This window comes from Mustelus asterias, chromosome 22 (genome assembly GCF_964213995.1).
Source record: "Mustelus asterias chromosome 22, sMusAst1.hap1.1, whole genome shotgun sequence".
Classification (NCBI taxonomy): Eukaryota; Metazoa; Chordata; class Chondrichthyes; order Carcharhiniformes; family Triakidae; genus Mustelus; species Mustelus asterias.
Genome location: NC_135822.1, coordinates 27620739 through 27646314, shown reverse-complemented (window position 1 = coordinate 27646314; position 25576 = coordinate 27620739). Strand labels below are relative to the sequence as shown.

General features: G+C 42.8%; 1 protein-coding gene across 6 annotated transcripts in view; it reads left to right on the top strand.

Moving 5' to 3' along the window:
- Nucleotides 1–25576, top strand: part of vps13d (vacuolar protein sorting 13 homolog D) — a 270660-nt gene that overhangs the window by 73425 nt on the left and 171659 nt on the right. For 4 of the 6 annotated variants that reach the window (XM_078239046.1, XM_078239045.1, XM_078239043.1 and 1 more), the window contains exons 24-30: nucleotides 1896–2120; nucleotides 9329–9569; nucleotides 11404–11614; nucleotides 12443–12614; nucleotides 16101–16204; nucleotides 22906–23118; nucleotides 24396–24658. In XM_078239046.1, the coding sequence (XP_078095172.1) occupies nucleotides 1896–2120; nucleotides 9329–9569; nucleotides 11404–11614; nucleotides 12443–12614; nucleotides 16101–16204; nucleotides 22906–23118; nucleotides 24396–24658 (1429 nt within the window). The remainder of the gene's footprint in view (nucleotides 1–1895; nucleotides 2121–9328; nucleotides 9570–11403; nucleotides 11615–12442; nucleotides 12615–16100; nucleotides 16205–22905; nucleotides 23119–24395; nucleotides 24659–25576) is intronic. The other 2 variants (XM_078239047.1, XM_078239044.1) reach the window with 1 other exon arrangement.

Below are 25576 nucleotides of genomic sequence, written 5' to 3'. Positions count from 1 at the left end.
CTGTGACGACATTTACTAATTGCCCTTGACAAGTTGGTGCTGAGCTGCCTGTTTGAACCGCTGTAGTACATGTGGTGTCGGTACACTCAGAAAGGAGTTCCAGGATCCTGACCCAGCCACAGTGAAGGAACAACAATATAGTTCAGGATGGTGAATGGCTTGGAAGGTCTTGTCTGGAGACAATACACATCTTTTTAGCCTGTCTTGATGCTCTCTCCACTCCCATTGTTTTGTTTCTTAAAGACTGGATTAGTTGTAAGTATTCGCATTCCAACCATTATTCATGTAAATTGAGTCTGTGTCTTATAAGTTCTGTTTGTGAACAGAATTCCCACTCACCTGAAGAAGGGGCTCAGAGCCTCGAAAGCTTGTGTGGCTTTTGCTACCAAATAAACCTGTTGGACTTTAACCTGGTGTTGTTAAACTTCTTACTGTGTTTACCCCAGTCCAACGCCGGCATCTCCACATCTTGGAAGGGAACTAGCAGGTGTGTTTCTATGCATCGACTGCCCCTGTCCTTTGAGGTGATAGAGGTCGTGGTTTGGAACGTGCTGTCGAAGGAGCCTTGGTGAATTACTGATGGATACAGCATACTGTTACCACTGTGCATCAGAGGTGGAGGGAGTAAATGGTGGTGGAATGGGACTCCAATCAAACGGGCTGCTTTGTCCTGAATGTTGTTGAGCTTCTTGAAGTTTATTGGAACTGCATTTAATCAGGCAACATACAAATTCAAGTTAAAGTTTTATTTATTAGTCACAAGTAAGGCTTACATTAAGACTGCAATGAAGTTACTGTGAAATTAAAAGCAGCAAATTCAAGCCTGCTGCACCATTCAATAAGATCGTGGCAGTTCTCATTTTAACCTTGACTCCACATTCCTGCCTAGTCCCAATAACTTTTCACCCGTTTACTTATCAAGTGGAGGGTATTCCATCACACTGCTGACTTGTGCCTTGTAGATTGTGGACAGACTTTTTGGGAGTAAGAGATTAGTTATTTGCCACGGAATTCCCAGCCTTCCCAGCCTCTGACCTGCTCTTATAGCCACAGTATTTTTATGGTGTGTCCAGTTCAGTTGAGACACATGTCGCACAAAGCAAGTAGAAATTGGGAGTGAGTCAAGGTTGGGGGGGTGCGGATTGACGAACAGGAAGTTTGAGCTGGAGTTGTTATAGTTTGATTGGATAATTATCAATTAGACAGTGATGCAAACGATTAGAAATATGTACATGTGACAGAACTGTAAGTCTAGGAATGTCCAAATCTTTGCTGGCTGCTTAAGCATACTACAGAGCCTCAGAAAGTAAATGTTAAACTAATTGCTTTATATCTCAAGATCTAGGTATTCTGATTCAGAATTATTCTGCAATGTGGCAACAACAGTAAAGAAAACCCTTGCACAGCTCTAGGCTCCTGAAATTTAGACCTGGTAAATCAGTATGTAATAGAAATTGAGTCATCTGGACTTTGTGGGGTAGGCTATCAGAGCTTGCAGATTGCATGTTTGCCCATGGGTTGTAATTTGAACACCAGTGAGTAAGACAAGGCAAAGCACAAGATATCCTGTATAAAACTGACCCTTTCAGTGCTCATAAGGCAGTATGACATGTGAAACTAGTTGAAGATGCTGTAAAAGGAGTTAATGGCTATTAATGTTCTGGTAAAAAGTTATACCTGAAATGTAAGCCTGTTTTTCCTCTACAGGTGCTGATTGACCTTTTTTGCCACTTTGTTGGTTTTGTTTCTATTTTTCCATTTTTGTTTCTATTGCTTTTAACCTGGTGTTAAAACTCTTTCTTTGTTTCTAGATACCAGAGTTTGCAGGTTTTGTTTTCTTTACAGAGTGGCTAGTCATCCTTACCTTCTCTTCTCATCTGCTTCCTGGATTCTAGGTACGAGACAGGGCTCAAAGAGCATCTCGGATCCTGCTCGACATTGAGGCTGGCGCTCCAGTCCTCCTGATCCCAGAAAGCTCCAAATCAAACCAGCTGATTGTGGCAAACCTTGGTAAACTGAAAGTGAAGAACCAGTTCTTATTTGCTCGATCACCGGGTACATTCTCGCTGCGAGACAAGGTAGAAAAAATTACCATGGTTCATGTCTTTTTCCCTCAACTGGTGAGATTTACTTTAATTTGTCCCTTTTTTTTTGCCAGTTTCACTCATGTTATGTCCGCATGTGTTCCGGAAATGCATGCTTACTGAGAAGGAAGCTTGCACCCTGCAACTGTTCACTAAAGAGCACAGGAAGCATGGTGTTTGAAAATTGGGTGATGTTTCAGGAGATTGCTGAGTACTTGCTCATCAACAACTGATGAATGTTGAGCTTGTCAACTACAGACTTCATTCATTCCCACCTCCATTCATAAGTCTTTATAGAGGGAAGTAGAAGAGCTCAAGTTAAATAAGATGACTGGAAACATGGTTGCAAATATTAAACTTTACGACTTTTAAAGACCGAGAAAGCCGGTTGATGGGGTTTAGGGAGAGTTTGAAAGAGTAGGATCTAGACCAGTGGTTCCCAACCGCTGTGCAGTGGCACACTAGACAGTCCATTGGTGAATAAAACGTAAAGGAATGAATAGTATTCTAGAATCAGAGTTGAAGAACTCAGTTGAGACATACAAGTAAGTCTCAAGGTGGGACAAATACATGATAGGATTTGCACGAGAAGGATAGGGTTGAAAAGTTAAGCTTATAAGTAGGAGTTCATTATTTTTCTCACCTTTCATTTGTGACGACTAATGGGGGTTATATTTATGCAATATTAGGGGTTTCCCTGATAGCTCGGTTGATAAAAACAGACAATAACTGAGCCACCCGGATCAGAGATTCTCACTTGTGATTCCCCCGTTTATGCTGGGATACTGCAGTTGGCATTGATACCCTGGATAAGACAAGAGAGAGAGCCTATGTTTGCTGTTAGAAATTGCAGGCAGGTTGATGTTGGGTGAGGTCCGTATCAGGCTCAGTTGTTGACACCCTGCATAGCCATACATCTCTTGATATTCATGATCTCAGCTCACAAATGGAATCTAACCTTTTTGGACAAGATAGCCTGTTAAACCATGCCCTTAAAATAGTCTGCAGTTTTATGAGAAAGCAGAAAAAAGGAAGAATGAAGTAAAACAAAATAGCTTAGTACTCTTGCATCTTTTACTTACTGAGATAGAGTTCAGTTTTATGTTAAAAAGAATGTAAGGATAAAGTTGAGATTGAGGCAGTGTTGGCAGGATAATTAGGTTCCTGTGTTTGACCTGGGGCTAAGACTATACTGTGAGGATAATGAGTGTCTGCAGCATATTCCCAGTTTAAGATATTGTCAAGATAATGGATGAGCTTGTATACACGTAATCTGGATTTCAGGCTGTCTTGTAAGGATAATGAGTGTGATCCAAAAGCTGATTTGAGACTGACAATGATTTGTGATTCTGTATTGAATCTGGGCTGTGTTGTCAGGTTAATTGCACATTTGCTGGCATTTAAGCTATGCTATCGGATAGTGACTGATGGGCTGTGCATGACCTGAGGTAGAGGCCGCGTTGTCAGGATAATAGCTCGTATCCTGTACATGACCCAGGTTTGAGGCTGTCTGGATAATGAGCTTCTCCTATGTGACAGGAGTTCAAAAGACTGCATTATCCAGTGTTCAGAGCCTTCAGTCCTCGTCAGTACAAAAAAATACCCATCAAACCCCAGTCACTTACAGTGTAAACATACCCCACGTGACAGCCGCATTAATTTAGTATTTAATGCAGCAGAAAGCAAGTCGTATTTGTAAATTCCAGACTTCATACTAAACATCGTGTATAATTGAATGCAGAATTCTGCTGGTGAACTTTATGCTTTTCATTTGATCTTTTGCGTTCGCTACATATTTGAAAAAGTTGAATTTTTAATCAGTTTCTGCTTTGTCAATATTGTGGAAATTCACTTTGTTTTGCCCTTCTTTCTTTTTCTGAGAATTTGATTTTGCACGCCAATTCATACAAGGACCCGTCATTACTGGAGGTACACAGACAAGATCACCTGTTTGTTTGGAAGTTTTTGCAGAGGTGATGTGGTAGATTAGCAGCTTTCTTTTGTGTGTTCATGCACTTTTCAAAGTGTCTCCAAGTCGTTTCCATTTATGGTAAATGCTGTGTATATACAGTAGAAAGTCCTCATCGGCATACTCTAAAGGATGTCCAAGTGTTTAATAATGGCACAGATTTAAGTTTTTAAAAAATGATTATAGTTGGGATTTAATGTGAGAGTCCTCAAATGAAGTTTATTTCATTATTTGCCATTGACTTGTGAAACTTCAATGCTGAAAATTCACTAATTGTGCTTCATGTTCCTTAACGATTCAGCAGTTAGCTTTAAGATTTGGTACATGATGTGTACGGGTTGAATGAGACGATGAAGGCTAACCCATTTCTCGGTCCTGAGTTGGAGAGGTTTGGTTGAGGGTATTTGCATTTCTTAATTTTGAGAATGAACTGGGTTGGTAAACAGCAACTGCTGTCCTTCAGTGTTGAGGGAGAATGGGTTATAAAAGTGCTTTCACTACTGCCAGTGCTTTAGATGGAAGTATATCTGAGAAGGTATTTTTGTGCCCACTCTTGAGTGTAAGAGGAAGTGTGTGTGTGTAGCATTCATGTGAATGAGTTTCTATCCAGTTATTTGGTGCAGAATAGATAAAGATATGTCTCTTTGATTTGTATATGAACACAATGAAATCTTCCAGCAACCAATGTTGAGGGATGTGCAAGTATTTGATTTGATCCTAGTTTCTGCATGTGATGTGTTATTTGAGAAGAATCTTGCACCAGTGTGGACTGAAAGCACTGCCTGTGTGCCATGTTTCAACTACTTGCATGAAAATTGCTTTGTGTTCTTTATAGTTCGTAATCTTGCATTGAATGGCCCTTGGAGATCATTGTAGAGCGCAATCCCATGCAACCACAGTGAAATCAATATAATTAATTAGATTGAGTCATCACAGAACAGTCTATGTTGCATTGTTTAATGATAAACCAATTGGCCAAGAAAGCAATGCAGTTCATCATAAGAGAAGAAGCGTCATAGAATCCCTACAGTGCAGGAGGAGGTCATTCGGCCCATTAAGCTTGCACTAACATCGTACCTAGGCCCACCACCCAGCCCTATCCCTGGTAACTCCACACATTTGCCATCGCTAATCCCTCTAACATACCCACCGTGGCAATTTAACATGGCCATTCCACCTAACCTGCACATATTTGGACTGAGAGAGGAAATCTGAGCATTCCTATAAAAGGTTTGCCCTGCAGATAATTCAGAACGATTTGGGTGTCAGCCATGGCTCAGTCATAGAACTCTTGTCTCAGACAGCAGATTTATGGGTTCAAGTCCCACTCCAGGCCGCTATTGTAGTACTGAGAGAGTGCAACTTTGTTGGAGGTGCTTGCATCTTTCACTTGAGACAATAAATACTTCTCGCGCTTCTGTACTGTAGCCTCTACAACTGGCCCAAAAAGACCTGAAATATTCCAACTTGAATTTTGTATATGCCTTGCTGACATCACATAATTACATCTGCCTTGTCACTCCTGAGTCTGAGTATACTTCAATTGTAAGTATATAATCAGTAACGTACACAACACAAATCATAAGATTCCACCTCGTCATACACTGCTATCATCTGGTCCAAATGTATTTTAAATTTCCTGAACCGAAGCCCTCCCTAAACCCCTATTCAATGAATAAATTGCAAAATAATAAAAGCAACATCTCAAGCATTAACAACCAGCACTTAGTGCAGTGCAGTAAACCTCTGCCTCGTCAAAACTGTCTATGAAATGATTAAGCATGTCATGACCTGCAGTGAAGCTGCCAGTTATGGGCATGCCTCACTCTGATGCACATTAGAGGGTGAGTTTTCTGGCAGCTGTTGCCATAAAAATGCTTCACGCTTTCAGTGAAGATTTAGCTTCTTAATATCTCACTATTTATTTTTACATCTGTATGTAAATAAGTCCAGGAGTGATTTAACATGAGTGTTTTCAGTGTTCATAGAACACCACTGGTTGGAAAGTCTCTCCTTAAGTGTACCCATTCTTCAAAGAGAGGGAAAGTTTAGTATTTTTTATGAAAATACTTGTTACAGACAGGGGAGAGAAAGAAACTGCACCCCCCGCCTCACTCCAATTTCCCAATTCTTCGTCCCTTCAGTCTATAATCAGTGTAGTTTGATTTTGATAAAGCCAAAATATTCCCAAACTCCCGTTTTGTGTGTAGTCGGTTTTTGCAAAGTCACCAGCAGCAAACAAGGAGCATTACTCATTCACACAGACTCCAGAAAGGTTTGTTGCTACTTGACACACACAAGAAAGCTGCAGGAAAAGAAATGGGGCTTTGCATCTACAAAATATTAAAACCAAATGGAATAGTCAACATATCACATAATAGTAGATGTCCAGTCAGAGGGGGAACTTTTCCATCCAGAATTGAAGCACAGACAATTCCTGATAGCTGAAGACAGGATTTCATGGAGTTTCTTTAACGTAAGAGATGCACAACAGGTAGTAGACAGCTTTGGTAATTCTTATAGCCAGAGGTCCATATTCCTTTGCCAGGTGAACTCTTTCACAACAGATTTCAATGAGGCATTAAACTTTAAGCCTTCTGGCTCTGTAAAGGCCAGATGTTACAGCCTGGTTTTTGTTTCGTCTGTCGTTACTCCTGCTGACTGCCCCAAAGCGAGGAGGAGTTTATAATAAAAGGCTTTCAAAAATCAAAGTTTGGTCATGTGACAACTGGCCGTTGATACAAAACAATCGATAGTCTGTTCACATTAACAAAGTGGCTTCCACCACCCACGGTCAATACCATTGACATACAATAGTGGCAGACAGAGATCCTTAGCATTTCCTTGTGCGTAATCAGTTTTGTTAGCTCTCCTTTGTTACCTGCCAGATCTGGAGTCAGAAAGTCTGAGGAGTTGGTCTTGTTGTTTTGGGGCAAGTCCCGACAATGGCAGGTGCGACACTCCACATGCACACTGTGTGGGCATGTTCGCTGTAATCCATCTTTAGAAGCTTCCAGAAGGTTGGCCAGCTTTGCAGTTGCAAATGTCAGATGACTGTGGCGGACATCCTAAAGATCAACAGTGTCCTTTTTAAAGATGGCGTACAGATTGTTTAAAAAAAGATTCTAATGTTCTCCAGTCTGCTCGGCATGACATGCTATTTTGTGGAAATAGGGTTACACATTCACGTGTAATTTCTTTGCTTTTCTTTTTGAACATGGTCTGACAGCTGCTCTGGAGCTGCCAGCCCAAACTATGCTATAGATTAGGAATGCAAATTTACTAGTTTAATTCACTTGGACACTGTGCTTTTATTGTGCATTAATTATATGTTGAAATAAAAATCTACTGACCCTAGAAAAATCCAGCTAATTTTAGCCAAAACTTAATGCTGTAATGCAAGCTTTTCTGTAGACCTGACTGGTCAGGGATGGGATTATGGATTTACAGCTACTGAATGAGCTCATTGACACCCTGTCAGTTCAAGTATAAGCAGTCTAGTAGTTTAAAATAATTTCACACTAATCTATTGAAGAATGCCGCTGGCTACAAAAATGGACTAATACCTGTCATTACTGCCCTCACATGAAACCCAGTTATTTTAAGCTGAAAAATTGCAGGAACACATTTGTCCTTCTCAATATGAACTGTCTGAAATAAAAGATACAGTATCATGTTCAGGCTCTTGTGACGTAGTGGCAATGAGCTCGTAATCCAGAGGCTCAGGCTAATGTTCTTGCTCTACTTGTCCCAATGGCACTGTCCCTCTGAATGTAAGCAGTGTTCGGACGCCCTTGCACTGTGATTGACAATAATAAAGGTAAAGTCGCCATAGTCCCAGATGACCACAGACTGCTTTCCCATTTGAGAGGGAGAGCTAACTGGTGGTGATTTAACCCGAGGATCACCACACTTCAGGCAAGAGGCGAGGCTGAGAAGGTGGGGCCTTCGTGAATAACTTCAGCTGGCATGTGAATGACAACAAGGTCGACCTCCGTCCTGTCCTCTCCCTTTCTAACATTGGACAATGGTGGGGGATAAATGCTGGTTTTTGCAGCAATGCCCACATCCCTGAATGAATCAAAAAAATGAAGGAATGTTTCATCCAGCTCAGGTGATCAATCCTAACTCTTCGTGTTTTTAATCATAATTTCTTCATATTTACATATGCACAATCTAAATAAAACATACCTGTGTGACATTCATTCAAAGGCTGAAACCAATGAAACATTCTTCTGCAACCACTCACTGCCAACCTCAGATAAGTAGCAGCAGCATAATTGCTACAGCAAAACTTGTTCTACCTACCTGCAAATGCAGCTGACACAACCAAGAGGCTCTCTTGCATTAGAAACATGTATGATTTTTGAGAATGTGGATCCAAACATCCACATGCTTATTCGATATAAATAAATCTGCTCAGAGTTTTAAAGTGCCCAGGAGATCCAATGAAAACCCTGAACGCTTTTAAAAATTGATTTGGTACATCGATGTGAAGTTATGTTATGTGTCTCGCACTGCGTCTCTCTGGAATCAGTTTAGTACCCAAGTCCCAAATTACTTGCAGCGAATGCGGAAGTGGCAATATGAAGAGATATGGCGAAACGTGTTAAATTGTAACTCAGTTTATTTCACATTGGGAGTGATCTGTGTTTGTTTTATGGAAGTCGTGTCTGAACCAAACAGTCCCGAAATTTAAAGTAATTGATCTCCCAATCCTCCCTCCCCTCCTTATTTTACATTTCCAGCCTTAAGGGTTAGATACTGAATGAGTCCCTCTAAAAGTCCTTTCTTTTGCTTTGTAGCTAGGCACTAGAAAATGCAGTAGTATTGAGTTGCCCTTTATTCTCAAATTTTGTGCGCATTTGACATTTCTCTCTCCTCCCTGGACTTTTTGATCTTTCTGGCCTTGGGCACTATTTGTGTTTGTGATGATAAATGTTCAGGAATGTCCCATGTTACTGCCTAATGGCACTCGGGAGACATGATTGTGCTCAATAGGAGATTGAGTCTCTCACTCTCATCTCTGCTATGGGACATTTTGCTGCACTAAATGCGCAACTGATGTGGGTGGGTGGGGGTGAGGTAGACTCCAGATGTGCCTCCGCCACTGTTCAGGTGCCAAATATACAGATTAGTAGTGCTAATTTTTCAATAGTGTTTATGAATAACATATTTTAAGCCATTCGTTGCAAGCATATGCTGTTTTTAAAATTCCATGTTTAGCCCTTTTTTTTCTGCTGCTTGTTGATAGCCTTTGACCCTTTTATGACAGAATCCTGAGAGCTCCCCTCTGCCTCAAGACACCCCACCATGCACTCAGAAGACGGCAGCAAGCAGCACAGGCAATTCTCAGTCCATTCCCTGCAGACCGGACAAACTGAATACTGGGGCTGGCTCCTCTGAGAAAGCAACTCTTAATAAGCCGCAAGCTGAATCAAGACCCAGCACGCATTCCAAATCACAAGAGGGGCAGCATAACCAGCCACTGACTGAGGAGCTACAGGAATCTGAGGGTAAGAAAGCAATTTACAAAAATTGTATCTGGGAGCTGCCTTTGCCTAAAGGGAACGTTTATCATATGGAAAAAGTCTGGAAGCTCAACTTGTTCACTTAAGTATCGGCTCCAGAAAAGAAACTGGAACAGGGATCGGTATTGGGGCCTCAACTATTTACAATCTAAATCAGTGACTTGGATGAAGGGATCGAATGTATATTCGTTAAATTTGCCAATGACGCCAAGATATTTGGGAAAGTAAGCTGTCAGGAAGGTAAAGAGTCCGCAAAGGGGCAATCGACAGGTTAAGTGAGTGGGGGGGGAGGGAAATGGCAGATGGAGATGGGAAGTTGTACACTTTGACAGGAAGAATAGAAAAGTAATATAGTATTTAAATGGAGAAAGATTGCTAAACCTAGTGGTACAGAGGGATCTGGTTATACTGATACATGAGTCGCAGCAAGCTAGTATGCAAGTACAGCAGGTGATTAGGAATTAAATGTTGGCATTTGTTGCAAGGGGAATGGAATATAAAAGTAGGGGAGTTTTACTGCAGTTGTACAGGACCTTTGATTTATTATTGTCACATGTATTAACATACAGTGAAAAGTATTGTTCCTTGCACGCTATACAGACAAAACATGCCATTCATAGAGAAGGAAAGGAGAGAGTGCAGAGTGTAGTGTTACAATCATAGCTAGGGTGTAGAGAAAGATCAACTTAATGCGAGGTAAGTCCATTCAAAAGTCTGACAGCAGCAGGGGAGAAGCTGTTCTGGAGTCGGTTGGTACGTGACCTCAGACTTTGGGGAGATCATGTCGGCACGGTAGCACAGTGGTTAGCACTGCTGCTTCACAGCTCCAGGGACCTGGGTTCGATTCCCGGCTTGGGTCACTGTCTGTGTGGAGTTTGCACATTCTCCTCGTGTCTGCGTGGGTTTCCTCCGGGTGCTCCGGTTTCCTCCCACAGTCCAAAGATGTGCGGGTTAGGTTGATTGGCCATGCTAAAATTGCCCCTTAGTGTCCTGAGATGCGTAGGTTAGAGGGATTAGTGGGTAAAATATGTAGGGATATGGGGGTAGGGCCTGGGTGGGATTGTGGTCGGTGCAGACTCGATGGACCAAATGGCCTCTTTCTGTACTGTAGGGATTCTATGATTCTATGTCTGGAGTAGTGTACACAGTTTTGATCTCTTATTTGAAAAATGATATAATTGCATTCAAAGTTGTTCAGGGAAGGTTGACTTGACTCATTTCTGGGATGAGGGGCTTATCGAATGAAGAAAGTTTGAACAGGTTAAGCCCATGCTCATTGGAGTTTAGAAGAATGAGAGATGGATCTTATCGAAACGTAAGAGGCTTATATGAGGAGACTTGATAGGGTAGACACTGAGAGGATATTTCCTCTTGAGGAGGCAACAAGAACCAGGGGGACAGTTTCAAAATCAGAGATCTCCCCTTTAGAATGGAGATGAGAATATTTTTTCTCTTTAGTAGGTCTTTAGTATTTTCTTCTCCAGAAAGCAGTGGGAGCTGAGTCATTGAACTTACTCAAGGCTGAGTTGGGTAGATTTTTGTTGGACATGGGAGTTGTAGGGTTAAAGGCAGCAGGCAGGAAAGTGAAGTTGAGGCTACAATCAGGTCAGTCATTATTTTATTGAATGGTGGAGCAGGACTGAAGGACTGAATGGCCTATTCCTGTTCCCAAGTCATTCCTATGTAAACATGGGTGGAGTCAAATCATCCTAGTTTATAGTGACATCGGCCAGAATTAGGAATTTTCTCCTGTATTGATTGGTAAACAAAGTAAAGTTAATATTTTGGGGACCTCACTGTAAATCTTTTTGTTTTTCAGATGAACATATCTGCCTATTGGACTGTATTGTGGTTGACCTACAGGACATGGACATCTTCACTGCGGAGAGGCACCCCAGAGACCTTGCTGGAAGATCTGAAAACTGTGGTTCAGACTTGTTTTTTCCATCTTACCTGGTGAGACATGTAGATGGGAACCTGCTGAAGGAGCGATGCTGGCTGAAGCTGCAAGTTGAGCGAAACCTGGATAAGTGAGTGTTTACTCTTCACCTGCCTGTTAGAATCTCTTCAAAGTGACAATCTCTTTGTTAGAAAAAAATAAATTTGACGTTCTGTATGTTTTTCTGTTTGAATTTCATATGATACTTAGTTTGGTGTGTCGGCTCCAAGTTACAGAAGGAAAATTTCACTTAAGCTGTCAATTGCATTTTAAAGCACCTAACGCTTCTTCTATGATAATTCAGAGAGAGGTTTGAATTGTGAGGTAAAGTTGAAAGCCTGTAGTTTAATTTGCTTTGCATGGTTGATGCAGTTATTTTGTTAAAATATTAGAATTGATCCATATAGTTCAAATGGTGGGGAAAAGGTAGTTGATAGAAGCTCTGTGTCACATTTGGAGGGCTGCTGCACCTCTACCTACCTGACTTAGCACATTTAAAAGAGAACAGGGAGAATTACAGAATAAAGGTTGAGGAATGAATGGGATTGCAGGTGATAAAAATAGACATGATGCTCTATGGAGAACACAATAGGCCTGATAACTCTGCACAAGTGAGTGGGCTTCGAATGGGGTAAAATCAGGCCCTGTGCATTTCTTTTTCATTTTCAGGAGTATTGATTGATTATATTCAAGCGAGAAACTTTGCAGTTTTTTTTAATCTGGAAGGTTGCCTACCTATCTTAGCAAATTTCGAGGTGAGTTAAAGTCAATGAGAAGAGAACTGTACATGACCCACACCATCCACTATTTCCATTTCACATTTTTGGTTTAAACCTAGTAATTGTGGAAATGCACAGCGTGAAATATTTCTGTTGGCTGCACCGTATCGACTCATGACTATATATATATGTTGATTTAGAGAGATAAGCCACGCTGTGCCTGATGTGGCCATCCACGGTAGTCTGTCATCAGTACACTGCTCTCTGGATCTTAACAAATACAAACTGATTCGTGGATTGATTCAAAACAACTTGGGGGAACCCATTGAAGAGTTCATGAGACCGTTTGACTTGCAAGATCCCAGCATACATGTAAGTGTATAAAAATAGCAGAGCATGGAAATGTTTAGAGGAGTTAACTGACCAGGGTTGAGATTTTTTTTTTTGAGAACATCATTATATTGTGGAGACACACATCTCTTTTTTTTTCCCCCAATTGCTGAATGCTGCATTGGTTCTGCTGAGTAATATGAATGAAGTATATATGATTCTGGGGTCTTTCGCCTTAAATGTTCCTCGACCTAAAATATCTTCATCAGCTATCCTGCATCTTGGCTTTCTCTCTCCTTTTTGTCCTCTTCTCTCCCCTCCTTTTTTATCTTGCTCATTCTAGTTGTGCAGGAGGCCATTGGTGGATAATACATACTTTGAAAATTGTCAGAAGGAAAAAAATTAGTGTTTAATTGTAAAGTAAGCTGCCAAAGTTTTGGGTTTCCAAGTAATTTGCAGTGGGTTCTATTTGTAGCACATTTTGTTTTGTTGATATCTGCTGTTGAGCCATCCTGACAGAACTTGCCTAATTATGGAGTGTGGCATGGAATGCAGAACTTGGTTATTAACTTATCCACTTATAGTTCAAAATCAGCCATTACCAATCTGGTCCTGAAAAACCAGACCGGTTTCTGTCGATTTGCCTCGTGTTAAATGAGATGAAACTCTACATTTATTCTCCGTCTCATTACAAATAGTAATAATTGCTTTAAGGCATACTTAAGATGCAAAGAATGCTGAACTGTTGTTAGGCAATCATTTCATAACATCTATTGCCTTGGAATGCAAGCGCTGGAGAAAAGGGACACTTTCCCATATTGGACAATTGCTATCTGCGTCAAGCACTCCCACGTCATTGAGACAGATGCATTTAGAATAAAGCTGCCTATTTCTGCGCTAACAACGTACCTCAGTCCTAACCTGAAAAACAATCACCTTCTGTTCCAGTGTGGCATTTTCCGAGTTCCCACATCCGGTGTCCTTGTTAAGTGAGATTGCCAATTAGTGTCAAATTAAAGAAAGTTTGCCCTGTGGGATCAAACTCATTTTGCACACAATTCTTACAAAAGCAGGGATCTTTTGTTCTATTATTCTGATTTGGATTTAAAGCAGACTCCAGAGCCTGAAGGCTAGAGTTTAACTCACTGAATATCTTTTGTCTTACTTATTTTTAGATATAGAAATTCATCCTTTTCCCCACTTAAGTTTTTCTCTCAGGTCATACACCATTCTCTGCTAGAGTATGAGCAGGAGATTTGCTGCCATGTCAGTGTTTCCTCCGGTTTCCTCCCACAGTCTAAAAGACGTGCAGGTTAGGTGAATTGGCCATGCTAAATTCTCCCTCAGTCTATCCAAATAAGCACCGGAATATGGCGACTCGGGGATCTTCACAGTAACTTCATTGCAGTGTGAATGTAAGTCTACTTGTAACTAATAAATAAACTTTAAACTTTATCTGCCTCTTAACAACATTGATTCCCATGTTTCTGACCAGAAACATCCCTAATAAGTGCCTTGACTGACAACCAAGGGAGTTTATTTTGTTGGTCACGAAAAGACTTACATTAACACTGCAATTAAGTTACTGTGAAAATCCCCTCGCCGCCACACTCCGGCACCCAATCGGGTACACTGAGGGAGAATTTAGCCTGACCTATGCATCTAACCAGCATGTCATTCGGACTGTGGGAGGAAACCGGAGCACCCAGAGGAAACCCACGCAGACACAGGGAGAACGTGCAGACTCTGCACAGACAATAACCCAAGCCGGGAATAGAACCCAGGCCCCTGGCGCTGTGAGGCAGCAGTGCTAACCACTGTGCCACCGTGCGCCCGGAGCTGAGATGATTTTACAACATGAACCATAATTTGCAGCCAAAGTAACAGTAAGGCTAATTACACTTGCAATTATTTATTTGCAAATCATACCACAATTTCAGGCAAGTTGCATATGCATGATTAAATTCAAATATCCAAAAGTTACTGTACGAGTTGCATTGCTCCACCATTAACTTTGCAAAAATGACATTTCGCTCCCATTATTATTGAAATAGATTGAATGGTATTTGTGCAGTAATACGAAACATGTTTGCCACAGAAAATTAAATCTCGGCTGTTTCAGTCTAAGCCTCTGTTCAATGTTTGATGAACATGTGGTGAGTATTAATTATTGCCAGCCAACCTCTCTGGCTCTGAACATTAACTACTGCACGGTAGCGCAGTGGTTAGCACTGCTGCTTCACAGCTCCAGGGTCCCGGGTTCGATTCCCAGCTCGGGTCACTGTCTGTGTGGAGTTTGCACATTCTCCTCGTGTCTGCGTGGGTTTCCTCCGGGTGCTCCGGTTTCCTCCCACAGTCCAAAGATGTGCGGGTTAGGTTGATTGGCCAGGTTAAAAATTGCCCCTTAGAATCCTAAGATGTGTAGGTTAGAGGGATTAGCGGGTAAATATGTGGGGGTAGGGCCTGGGTGGGATTGTGGTCAGTGCAGACTCGATGGGCCGAATGGCCTCCTTCTGCACTGTAGGGTTTCTATGATTCTATGATAAGTTAGAATCTCATTCCTTCAGGCTTTTCTTGTTGGAGATTTTTTAAAATATGAGAAGTTTAACTTCTTTCTGTCTCATTTTTCTTTCTCTATCTTAATGCAATATTTCCTTCTCTCCCTTTATTTCTCTTTGTACCCAATTCACTCATTCTAATTCCTCCTCAGTCCTTGAGCTATTAATTTCACAATCCTTCAATTTGATTGGTTAAAGAGGCACACAGTTGCTTGCCCTCGGGGTCTCGCACTGTGACAGTACCATCTCGCACTTACAGCAACTTGCTGTGCAAAAGCCTAAATGTGCATAGGCAAGTATAACTAACAGCAGGCACAATTATGTACCCCACCTCAGCAAATTATGGCACATCGCAACATGATGCATGTAAGCTTGCTTAGAAATGTTACTGGGTATCAGTATTTTCTGACTTGTATTTTCAGATGTGGAGATGCCAGCGTTGGACTGGGGTAAGCACAGTAAGAAGTCTCACAACATCAGGTTAAAGTCCAGCAGGTTTATTTGGCAGCACTAGCTTTCGGAGCCTCAAGCTCCTCCTTCAGATGAGTGAGGACTTGTCTTCACAAACAGGGCATATAAAGACACAAACTCAATTTACAAGATAATGGTTGGAATGCAAGTTTTTACAGGTAAAGACTTGCAAAATCTCACTAACCGTCCTGGCTGGAGACAATACACACCTCTTTAACCTGTGCTTAGCTCTCTCGCCACTCACATTGTCTGTACCTTTTAAGATTTGATTACCTGTAAAGACTTGCATTCCAACCATTATCTTGTAAATTGAGTTTGTGTCTTTATATGCCCTGTTTGTGAACACAACTCCCACTCACCTGAAGAAGGAGCTTGAGGCTCCAAAAGCTAGTGCTGCCAAATAAACCTGTTGGACTTTAACCTGGTGTTGTGAGACTTCTTATTGTATTTTCTGCTCAGGCATTTGATTTGTTTCATTTTATTATTCTGTCCCTCTCAGACAGTCCTTACTGGAGAAGTATACACAAACATGTCCTTTCTGATCGATATGATGAATGTTAGCTTGGAGCTCCTGGAGTCAAAGGGCAAGAGCTCACTGGCAAGGTATTTGTATTGGCGGCTATTCTCATGTATGCAACTCTCCTGCTGTGTGATTTTTAATTTTGTGCTCCATGGCTCTTCACAGTTTGTAGAACACTGTCTCCAAGGACCCTTGCTGCTCTGTAGGCAGCGTTTAAAAGGTGCATGCAAAGATCCCACATGATCCTCCGTCCATTGGTTTTTCCTCTCTTTCCATTGTCCCTCCTTCGTTACCTCCAGTTTCTGGGGGAACGGTCTTTATTTATTTTACTTGGCATTGCTGATCGTGTTTGCGAAATTATAAATCTCTATCCCAGTGTACAAGAGCATGCTTTGAAAGCAATGAATAGTGGAGAGTAGGCGTGGAGGGCAAGGGCAGGGATTAATAGTCTAGCTTCGGTAACTGCAAAATTGGCAGTCTTGATCAAGAGTGCAGCCAACTAACTGCATTTTGTTTTCTAAGAGCTCTGTCTTGGCATATAGCTTTAATCCCAATTTAGTACTGCTCCAGATTCCAGATTCCCTTTCCCACAAATGCTATTCTATAGTTTGTGTGTAACATTGCCAATTTTTTATTTTGAACTGAATTGGACCAGTTTCACGCTGTGGATTTTAGCTTCTGGGGTTGGTCAGAGCCTGATGAGTCCCAGCAAAAAGACTAATTTTCCTCCCTGTAATCAGAGGGAAATGGCAGAATTAGGGGATTAGAACATAAGAACTAGGAGCAAGAGTAGGCCATCTGGCCCCTCGAGCCTGTTCCGCCATTCACTAAGCTCATGGCTGATCTTTTCATGGACTCAGCTCCACTTACCCGCCCGCTCACCATAACCCTTAATTCCTTTACTGTTCAAAAATCTATCTATCTTGGCCTTAAAAACATTCAACGGGGTAGCCTCAACTGCTTCACAGGGTAGGGAATTCCACAGATTCACAACCCTTTGGGTAAAGAAGTTCCTCCTCAAATCAATCCTAAATCTGTTCCTTCTTATTTTGAGGCCATGCCCCCAGTTCTGGTTTCACCCGCTAGTGGAAACAACCTCCCCGCTTCTATCTAATCTATTCCCTTCATAATCTTATACGTTTCTCTAAGATCTCCCCTCATTCTTCTGAATTCCAATGAGTATAGCACCTGTCTACTCAGTCTGTCCTCATAGGCCAACTCACTCAACTCTGGAATCAACCTAGTCAATCTCCTCTGCACCCCTCCGGTGCCGGGGGTGGGGTGGGGGGGTTCTCCCAAAAAAACTCAAAGTGTGGAATTCGCACAAAACTAGAGTAAATCGTGCTAGTTCTTTCAGCAGGATTTTCAAAATGAATCTCCCACACTCTGTGTACTGCAGAGTGCACTAGCGTGAATCTCACGAAAAATCATGGGGTGCGATCTATTCCCGCTGGAGAGGCTGGCAGCATAGCGCCGAGCGGGCCACTGCGCATGTGCCGATCTGTCAACGCCAAGATCGGTGCATGCGTAGTGGCTCACGCCGCCAGCCTCCTGATTGCTGGCCCCTCAAGCGGCTGGAGAATCGCAGAGGCTGTGGCGCTCAGCAGGAAGCCTGCTAAGCAGCCTCCGCTTGAGCCTCCTGACCCGCTGTGCTGTGTGCTGTTAAAGCAGCGCAGCGTGCTGAGCGAATCGCCCCTGCCCCCCCCCCCCCTCAAAACTGTACACAGTACCCAGGTTTGGCCTCACCAGCACCTTATACAGCTGCAACATAACCTGAATTGATTGAATGATCTGTTTCTGTTTCTATCACATGGAAACTCCCATTCACTCTGTCTACACTTCCCGCTGCCTCGGCAAAGCAGCCGCATAATTAAGGACCCCACACACCCCGGACATTCTCTCTCCCACCTTCTTCCTTCGGGAAAAAGATGCAACAGTCTGAGGCCACGTACCAACCGACACAAGAACAGCTTCTTCCCTGCTGTCTTGTGAGTGGACTTACCTTGCATTAAGTTGATCTTTCTCTACACCCTTGCTATAACTGTAACATTATATTCTGCACTCTCGTTTCCTTCTCTATGAATGGTATGTTTTGTCTGTATAGCGCGCAAGAAACAATACTTTTCATTATATACTAATACATGTGACAATAAATCAAATCAAATGTATGCTGCCTTTTGTGTTCAGAGATTGAATTGTCTGTCCCTGTTCCTATCGCCATGGACCACCCTGTACGCTGCCCTTAGTGTTTGCTGTAAGATGTATTTCTGAGTACGTGTATTTTTGAACGTTAGTAATCTGACATCCTACATTGCATATGATTGATAAATAAATTGATCTTTGGTGGTCTTGCCCATATTGAATCAGGATCAAGGGTGGGATTTCCCGCACTACCTACCGTGTATTCCGCAGCAGCAGAGGCGGCCTGCCATTGGCCAGCAGTGGCATCTTCTGGTCTCGCCATTGTCAACAGGGTTTCCCGTTGAATGCACCCCCAAATAATAATGTTGAGGTAGGGAGGGCTATAAACAAGCAGATAAGGGATGCGTGTAAAAACGGAACGGCAATAATCATGGGGGACTTCAACATGCACATTGACTGGCAGACTCAAGTCGGTAAGGGTGGAATGGAGGAAGAGTTCTTAGAATGCTGTCGGGATAGTTTCCTTGAACAGCATGTTACGGAACCGACGAGGGAACGAGCTATTTTGGATCTGGTATTGTGTAACGAGGTAGGTAGAATTAAGGATCTTATTGTGAAGGACCCTCTTGGGTCTAGTGACCACAATATGGTCGAATTTCTGATTCAGATGGAAGAGGAGAAAGTTTGGTCCCAAACCAGTGTCCTCTGTTTGAACAGAGGGAAATATGATAGGATGAGGGATGAATTGGCTAAGGTAGACTGGGAGAGCAGGCTGGCAGGTAGGATAGCTGAGGAACAGTGGAGGATTTTTAAGGAGATCCTTTTCAGTTCTCAGCAAAAATATATTCCAGCAAAAAACAAGGATTGTAAGAAAAGGGAGAACCAGCCGTGGATAACGAAGGAAATAAAGGAGAGTATTAAAATAAAAACAGCTGCGTACAGAGTGGCCAAAAATAGTGGAGAAACAAGTGATTGGGAAAAATTTAAGAAACAACAAAGAGAGACTAAGAAAGCGATAAAGAAAGGAAGGATAGACTATGAAGCTCGGCTAGCAATTAATATAAAAAATGATAGTAAAAGTTTTTATAAATATATAAAAAGGAATAGAGTGGCTAGAGTGAATGTTGGACCCTTGGAGGACGAGAGGGGGGAGTTAATAGTGGGAAATGAGGATATGGCTGAGTCTTTAAATAAGTTTTTTGTGTCGGTCTTCACGGTGGAGGACACAAATAGTTTGCCAAATATTAACGATAGAGGGTTGGCAGCAGGAGAAATACTTAATACAATTAATGTTACCAGAGAGGCAGTGCTGGGTAGACTAATGGGACTGAAGGTGGATAAGTCCCCGGGTCCGGATGGAATGCATCCCAGGGTATTGAAAGAAATGTCAGAGGTAATAGTGGATGCGTTAGTGATTATTTATCAAAACTCGTTGCATTCTGGGGTAGTGCCGGTTGATTGGAAAACGGCTAATGTTACGCCGCTGTTTAAAAAAGGAAGGAGACAAAAGGCGGGTAACTATAGGCCGGTCAGCTTAACGTCTGTAGTAGGGAAAATGCTGGAATCCATTATTAAAGAGGAGATAGCAGGGCATCTGGATAGAAATGGTTCGATCAATCAGACGCAGCATGGATTCATGAGGGGAAAGTCGTGCTTGACGAACATGTTGGATTTTTATGAAGATGTGACTAGGGCGGTTGATGGAGGAGAACCGGTGGATGCGGTGTTTTTGGATTTCCAAAAGGCGTTTGATAAGGTGCCCCATAAAAGGCTACTGAAGAAGATTAGGGCACACGGAGTTGGGGGTAGTGTGTTAAAGTGGATTGGGGACTGGCTATCCGACAGGAAGCAAAGAGTCGGAATAAATGGGTGTTTTTCCGGTTGGAGGAAGGTAACTAGTGGCGTGCCGCAGGGATCGGTACTCGGGCCGCAACTATTTACCATTTATATAGATGATCTGGAGGAGGGGACGGAGTGTAGGGTAACGAAGTTTGCAGACGACACAAAGATAAGTGGAAAAGTGAATCGTGTGGAGGACGGAGAAGACCTGCAGAGAGATTTGGACAGGCTGAGTGAGTGGGCGAGGATATAGGGCTAACGGGAGGACTTTGAATAGTGTGGAGGAGCAGAGGGATCTAGGTGTATGTGTGCATAGATCCCTGAAAGTTGGGAATCAAGTAGATAAGGTTGTTAAGAAGGCATATGGTGTCTTGGCGTTTATTGGTAGGGGGATTGAATTTAGGAGTCGTAGCGTTATGTTGCAACTGTACACAACTCTGGTGCGGCCGCACTTGGAGTACTGTGTGCAGTTCTGGTCCCCACATTACAGGAAGGATGTGGAGGCTTTGGAGAGGGTGCAGAGGAGGTTTACCAGGATGTTGCCTGGTATGGAGGGGAGATCCTATGAGGAGAGGCTGAGGGATTTGGGATTGTTTTCGCTGGAAAGGCGGCGGCTAAGAGGGGATCTTATTGAAACATATAAGATGATTAGAGGTTTAGATAGGGTGGATAGTGATAGCCTTTTTCCTCTGATGGAGAAATCCAGCACGAGGGGGCATGGCTTTAAATTGAGGGGGGGTAGTTATAGAACCGATGTCAGGGGTAGGTTCTTTACCCAGAGGGTGGTGAGGGATTGGAATGCCCTGCCAGCATCAGTAGTAAATGCGCCTAGTTTGGGGGCGTTTAAGAGATCCGTAGATAGGTTCATGGACGAAAAGAAATTGGTTTAGGTTGGAGGGTCACAGTTTTTTTTTTAACTGGTCGGTGCAACATCGTGGGCCGAAGGGCCTGTTCTGCGCTGTAATGTTCTATGTTCTATGTTCTATGATATGGCAAATGGAGTATAACGTTGAGAAATGCGAGGTTATACACTTTGGAGGAAATAATAACAAATGGGATTACTATCTCAATGGAAACAAATTAAAACATGCTACCGTGCAAAGGGACCTGGGGGTCCTTGTGCATGAGACGCAAAAGCCCAGTCTGCAGGTACAACAGGTGATCAAGAAGGCAAATGGGATGTTGGCCTATATTGCGAAGGGGATAGAATATAAAAGCAGGGATGTCTTGATGCACCTGTACAGGGCATTGGTGAGGCCGCAGCTGGAATACTGTGTGCAGTATTGGTCCCCTTATATGAGGAAGGATATATTGGCATTGGAGGGAGTGCAGAGAAGGTTCACCAGGTTGATACCGGAGATGAGGGGTTTGGATTATGAGGAGAGGCTGAGGAGATTGGGTTTGTACTCGTTGGAGTTTAGAAGGATGAGGGGGGATCTTATGGAGACTTATAAGATAATGCGGGGGCTGGATAGGGTGGAGGCGGAGAGATTCTTTCCACTTAGTAAGGAAGTTAAAACTAGAGGACACAGCCTCAAAATAAAGGGGGGTCGGTTTAAGACAGAGTTGAGGAGGAACTTCTTCTCCCAGAGGGTGGTGAATCTCTGGAATTCTCTGCCCACTGAGGTGGTGGAGGCTACCTCGCTGAATATGTTTAAAGCGCGGATGGATGGATTCCTGATCGGTAAGGGAATTAAGGGTTATGGGGATCAGGCGGGTAAGTGGTACTGATCCACGTCAGATCAGCCATGATCTTATTGAATGGCGGGGCAGGCTCGAGGGGCTAGATGGCCTACTCCTGCTCCTATTTCTTATGTTCTTATGTTCTTTGCCGCTGAGAAGCCCACAGTGGGGGGTGCACCGTTGGCAAGACCAGAAGATCCCACCGCTTTGAATGGCCGGGGAATTCCGGCCCAAGTGTAGTCTTTGGGCGAAGATGGGTTAGAAGACAGATGATGATTGGGCCGAGGAATGCAAGCATAATTCATTTTCTGTTTTGAAGTTATCATCGAATCCCTACAGTGCTGAAGGATGTCATTCCACCCATTGAGCCTGCACCGATAGCTATGGCACCCAGAGTTTATCCCCATAACCCCACATATTTACCTTGCTTATTCCCCTTGACACTAAGGGGCAATTTAGCATGGCCAATCCACCTAACACGCACATCTTTGGACTATGGGAGGAAACCAGAGCACCCAGAGGAAATCCATGAAAACACTGGGAGAACATGCAAACTCCACACAGACAGTCACCCCGAGGCCAGAATTGAACCCGGGTCTCTGGCATTGAGACAACTGTGCTCACCACTGTGCCACCGTGCTGTCCTGTCTGTCCATATTGTTATGTAATACTAGGATTTTTTTATGTATTGATTTTTCATATTGAATGATAAAATTTACAAGAATTTGGGAAGCAAGGAAGTGAAGTTTGTTGTAACGTAATAATAGCCTCTACCTTAACACTGCAGTTGGGGGGGGGGGGGGGGGGGGGGGGAGTCTGGCTAATCAGGGGTGCAGCAAACGGACTGCCAAATAAGCACAGAAACTGAGATGCTTTAGCACCAACATGGGCAGGAGAATACAGTTGCATGGCAAGTTTATGCCAGCATTATTCCATTATAAGTATGGACACAGGAATCGGTAATTGAAAAAATCAAAATTTGATTACAGGGAGCAAGCTTTTGCAAGCAGTAAGTTCACAAAATGAAATATTTTTAATAACTGCTCATATTCCCGTTGCAAATCATTGAAGTATGTGTGCCGAATTAATTTCTGTATTAAATCAATTATTTCCTCTCCAGGTTTGATTTCAAAAAGTCAAAGCTGCTTTACGAGAGTTTTTCAAACACAACAAAGTCCGTAAATCTGGTCTCTCACTCAATGATGGCATACGACACTCGAAGCACTGGATCAACAATGAACCCAGACGCCAAGCCGAATGTATTTAGATGCATTTTGGATGCATCAAAGAGTAGTAGCAACCGAGCCTCACTGCAAATGGAACTGCATTACAGGTGTGGAACAGTATAACAGTTGCAGCATTGAATAGCCTCAAATACTGAACACTGCTATTAGTTAATGGTGACCATTGCCAAAAGGTCTGTGGATGTCTTATAAATACAGAATCAGGCTCACTTGAGATGTTCTCTATGACTAAATAGTCTGCCTTGACTCGTTTACGTAGTTTAAAGCTTTATTTATTAGTGTCACAAGTAGGCTTATGTTAATACTGCAATGAAGTTACTGTGAAAATCCCCTAGGCACCACACTCCGGCGCCTGTTCGGGTACACTGAGGGAGAATTTAGCATGGCCAATCCACCTAACCAGCCCATCTTTCGGACTGTGGGGAGGTAACTGGAGCACCCAGAGGAAACCCACGCAGACATGGGGAGAATGTGCAGACTCCGCACAGACTGTGTCCCAAGCTGGGAATCGAACCTGATTCTCTGATGCTGCAAGGTAGCAATGCCACTGTGCTGCCCATAGGAAGGAGAGTTAGTTTGGCAAGTTACTAGCAGGGCTGACTGTAGTCATTGACCTGTACCCCTGCAAAAGTTGGCATCTTCAAGAGGGCAGGAAAGAAAATAGGGGAGGGGCTACAAAAGGACATGGTAACAGCCAGTACCGTAGAAACTGTGTACCTTCAGTACTTATAGTCATAATAACTTGCCACAAAATGGACATACATGCTTGTCTGTTGTTCATATTTAAAGCCCATTGTCATGGTAAATGTTACTGGTAAAGATTATTCTTCCACTAAACTGATAGATAAAATAAGATTCTATCATGAGAACAGAGGAAAATGATCATATTAACGTTGTCTTAATGATAAGAGCCATGCTGGTGTTCTGGATAGAAGGCAGTTCTTTGAGCCCTTGAGGCCTGCAGCCTATCTTTTAAAAACACCACAGTACTCTTCCTACAAAGAAAAAGACCACCTACTTTCCCCTCTGCAATTTTATCTGCCTCCACCCTACCTCAGCTTCTGTTGCTGCTGAAACCCTCATCCATGCCTTTGTCATCAAGTTATTCCACTAAGTTGAATGTTGAGTAAGAAATCTATAATAAGACGTGGGTTCTGTGGGTTATTTCCTGCAGTGAAAGTTTCTAACTATTGCTATGCTGTTAGAGGGAAAATTAATAGATTATTATCAATGTTTCTTAATCATTTTTGAGTAGGGTTTTCAATTATTAAATAAATTACAAAAACTCTGCACTGGATATTGCTGGTAAGTTGAATTCCATTGTGACTTCAGTCTGAAGTACTGAAAGACTTTCTCGATTCCCCAGGTCGACCAGAGATGCTTCATGCTTCACTGTGGTTCTGAACAACCTGCGTGTCTTTGTGATATTTGATTGGCTAATGCTTGTACGGGATTTCCTGCAAACATCCAACAGCCCAAAGAAACCAGAAACCGCCTCACCAGCCCGCGACCGAAAGGTTGGTGGCGAAATCTTGGTCCCCAAAACGGTGAAGTATGGAGTTATCACAAAGCGATCTTCCGTGCCACTGCCGAATGAGAAGTACTTGGAAGTGAAAATCAACGTAACTGGTAAAAACAGCTTTCAGGCCAACCTCACTAAGCTTCAGTCAAACAGTTGATTATTTTCTTTAATGTTCTGTTCATTTCCAGATTATAAATATTTATCTTTTTGAAGACATGGACGGTAATATTATAGTTCCTAAAAAGAAATCCCTCTCAACAGCCAAGTGGATAAGGGCTACTCTTGATGTATTTCTGTACCATATGGACCAGAATCCTGATGGATTAACTGATTTTTCTTGGGATGTAGTTGGGGCATTGCAGTTTAGCATGAGTTCCTCTGGACTGGGAATGCTTAAGACTATCAATAGCTTCCACACTCAATGACTATCTGATGGCATCTCCAGGAAAGGGTGGATGTTATGTTGAGGGGAGAATGCAGTTCACTAAACTCCAAGCATTCACTTGCTTGGTTCACACATGAGATGGCCATCTGCGCGATAATACCAACAGGCACGGTGGCACAGTGGTTAACACTGCTGCCTCACCGCTCCGGGGACCCAGGTTCGATTCCGACCTCGCGTCATTGTCTGTGCGGAGTCTGCACGTTTCTCCCCATATCTGCATGGGTTTCCTCCGGGTGCTCCGGTTTCCTCCCACAGCCCAAAAAATGTGCGGGTTAGGTGGATTGGCCATGTTAAATTGCCCCTCAGTGTCAGGGAGATTAGTAAGGTAAATACCATGGGGTTACAGAATAGGGGCTGGGTGGGATTGTTGTCAGTGCAGGCTCGATGGGCTGAATGGCCTCTTTCTGCACTGTCGGGATTCTGTGATTCTATTCTGTGATCGTAAAACCATATGCTAACAGGGCTCAATGTTTTCACTCATGGGGAATATTGTGGCAGGATTAAAGTATACTACTGAGCGTTCCTGTAGTGCAAAAAGCAACATTAATCATGAATTATTGAAAACAATTGCTCTTTTCAT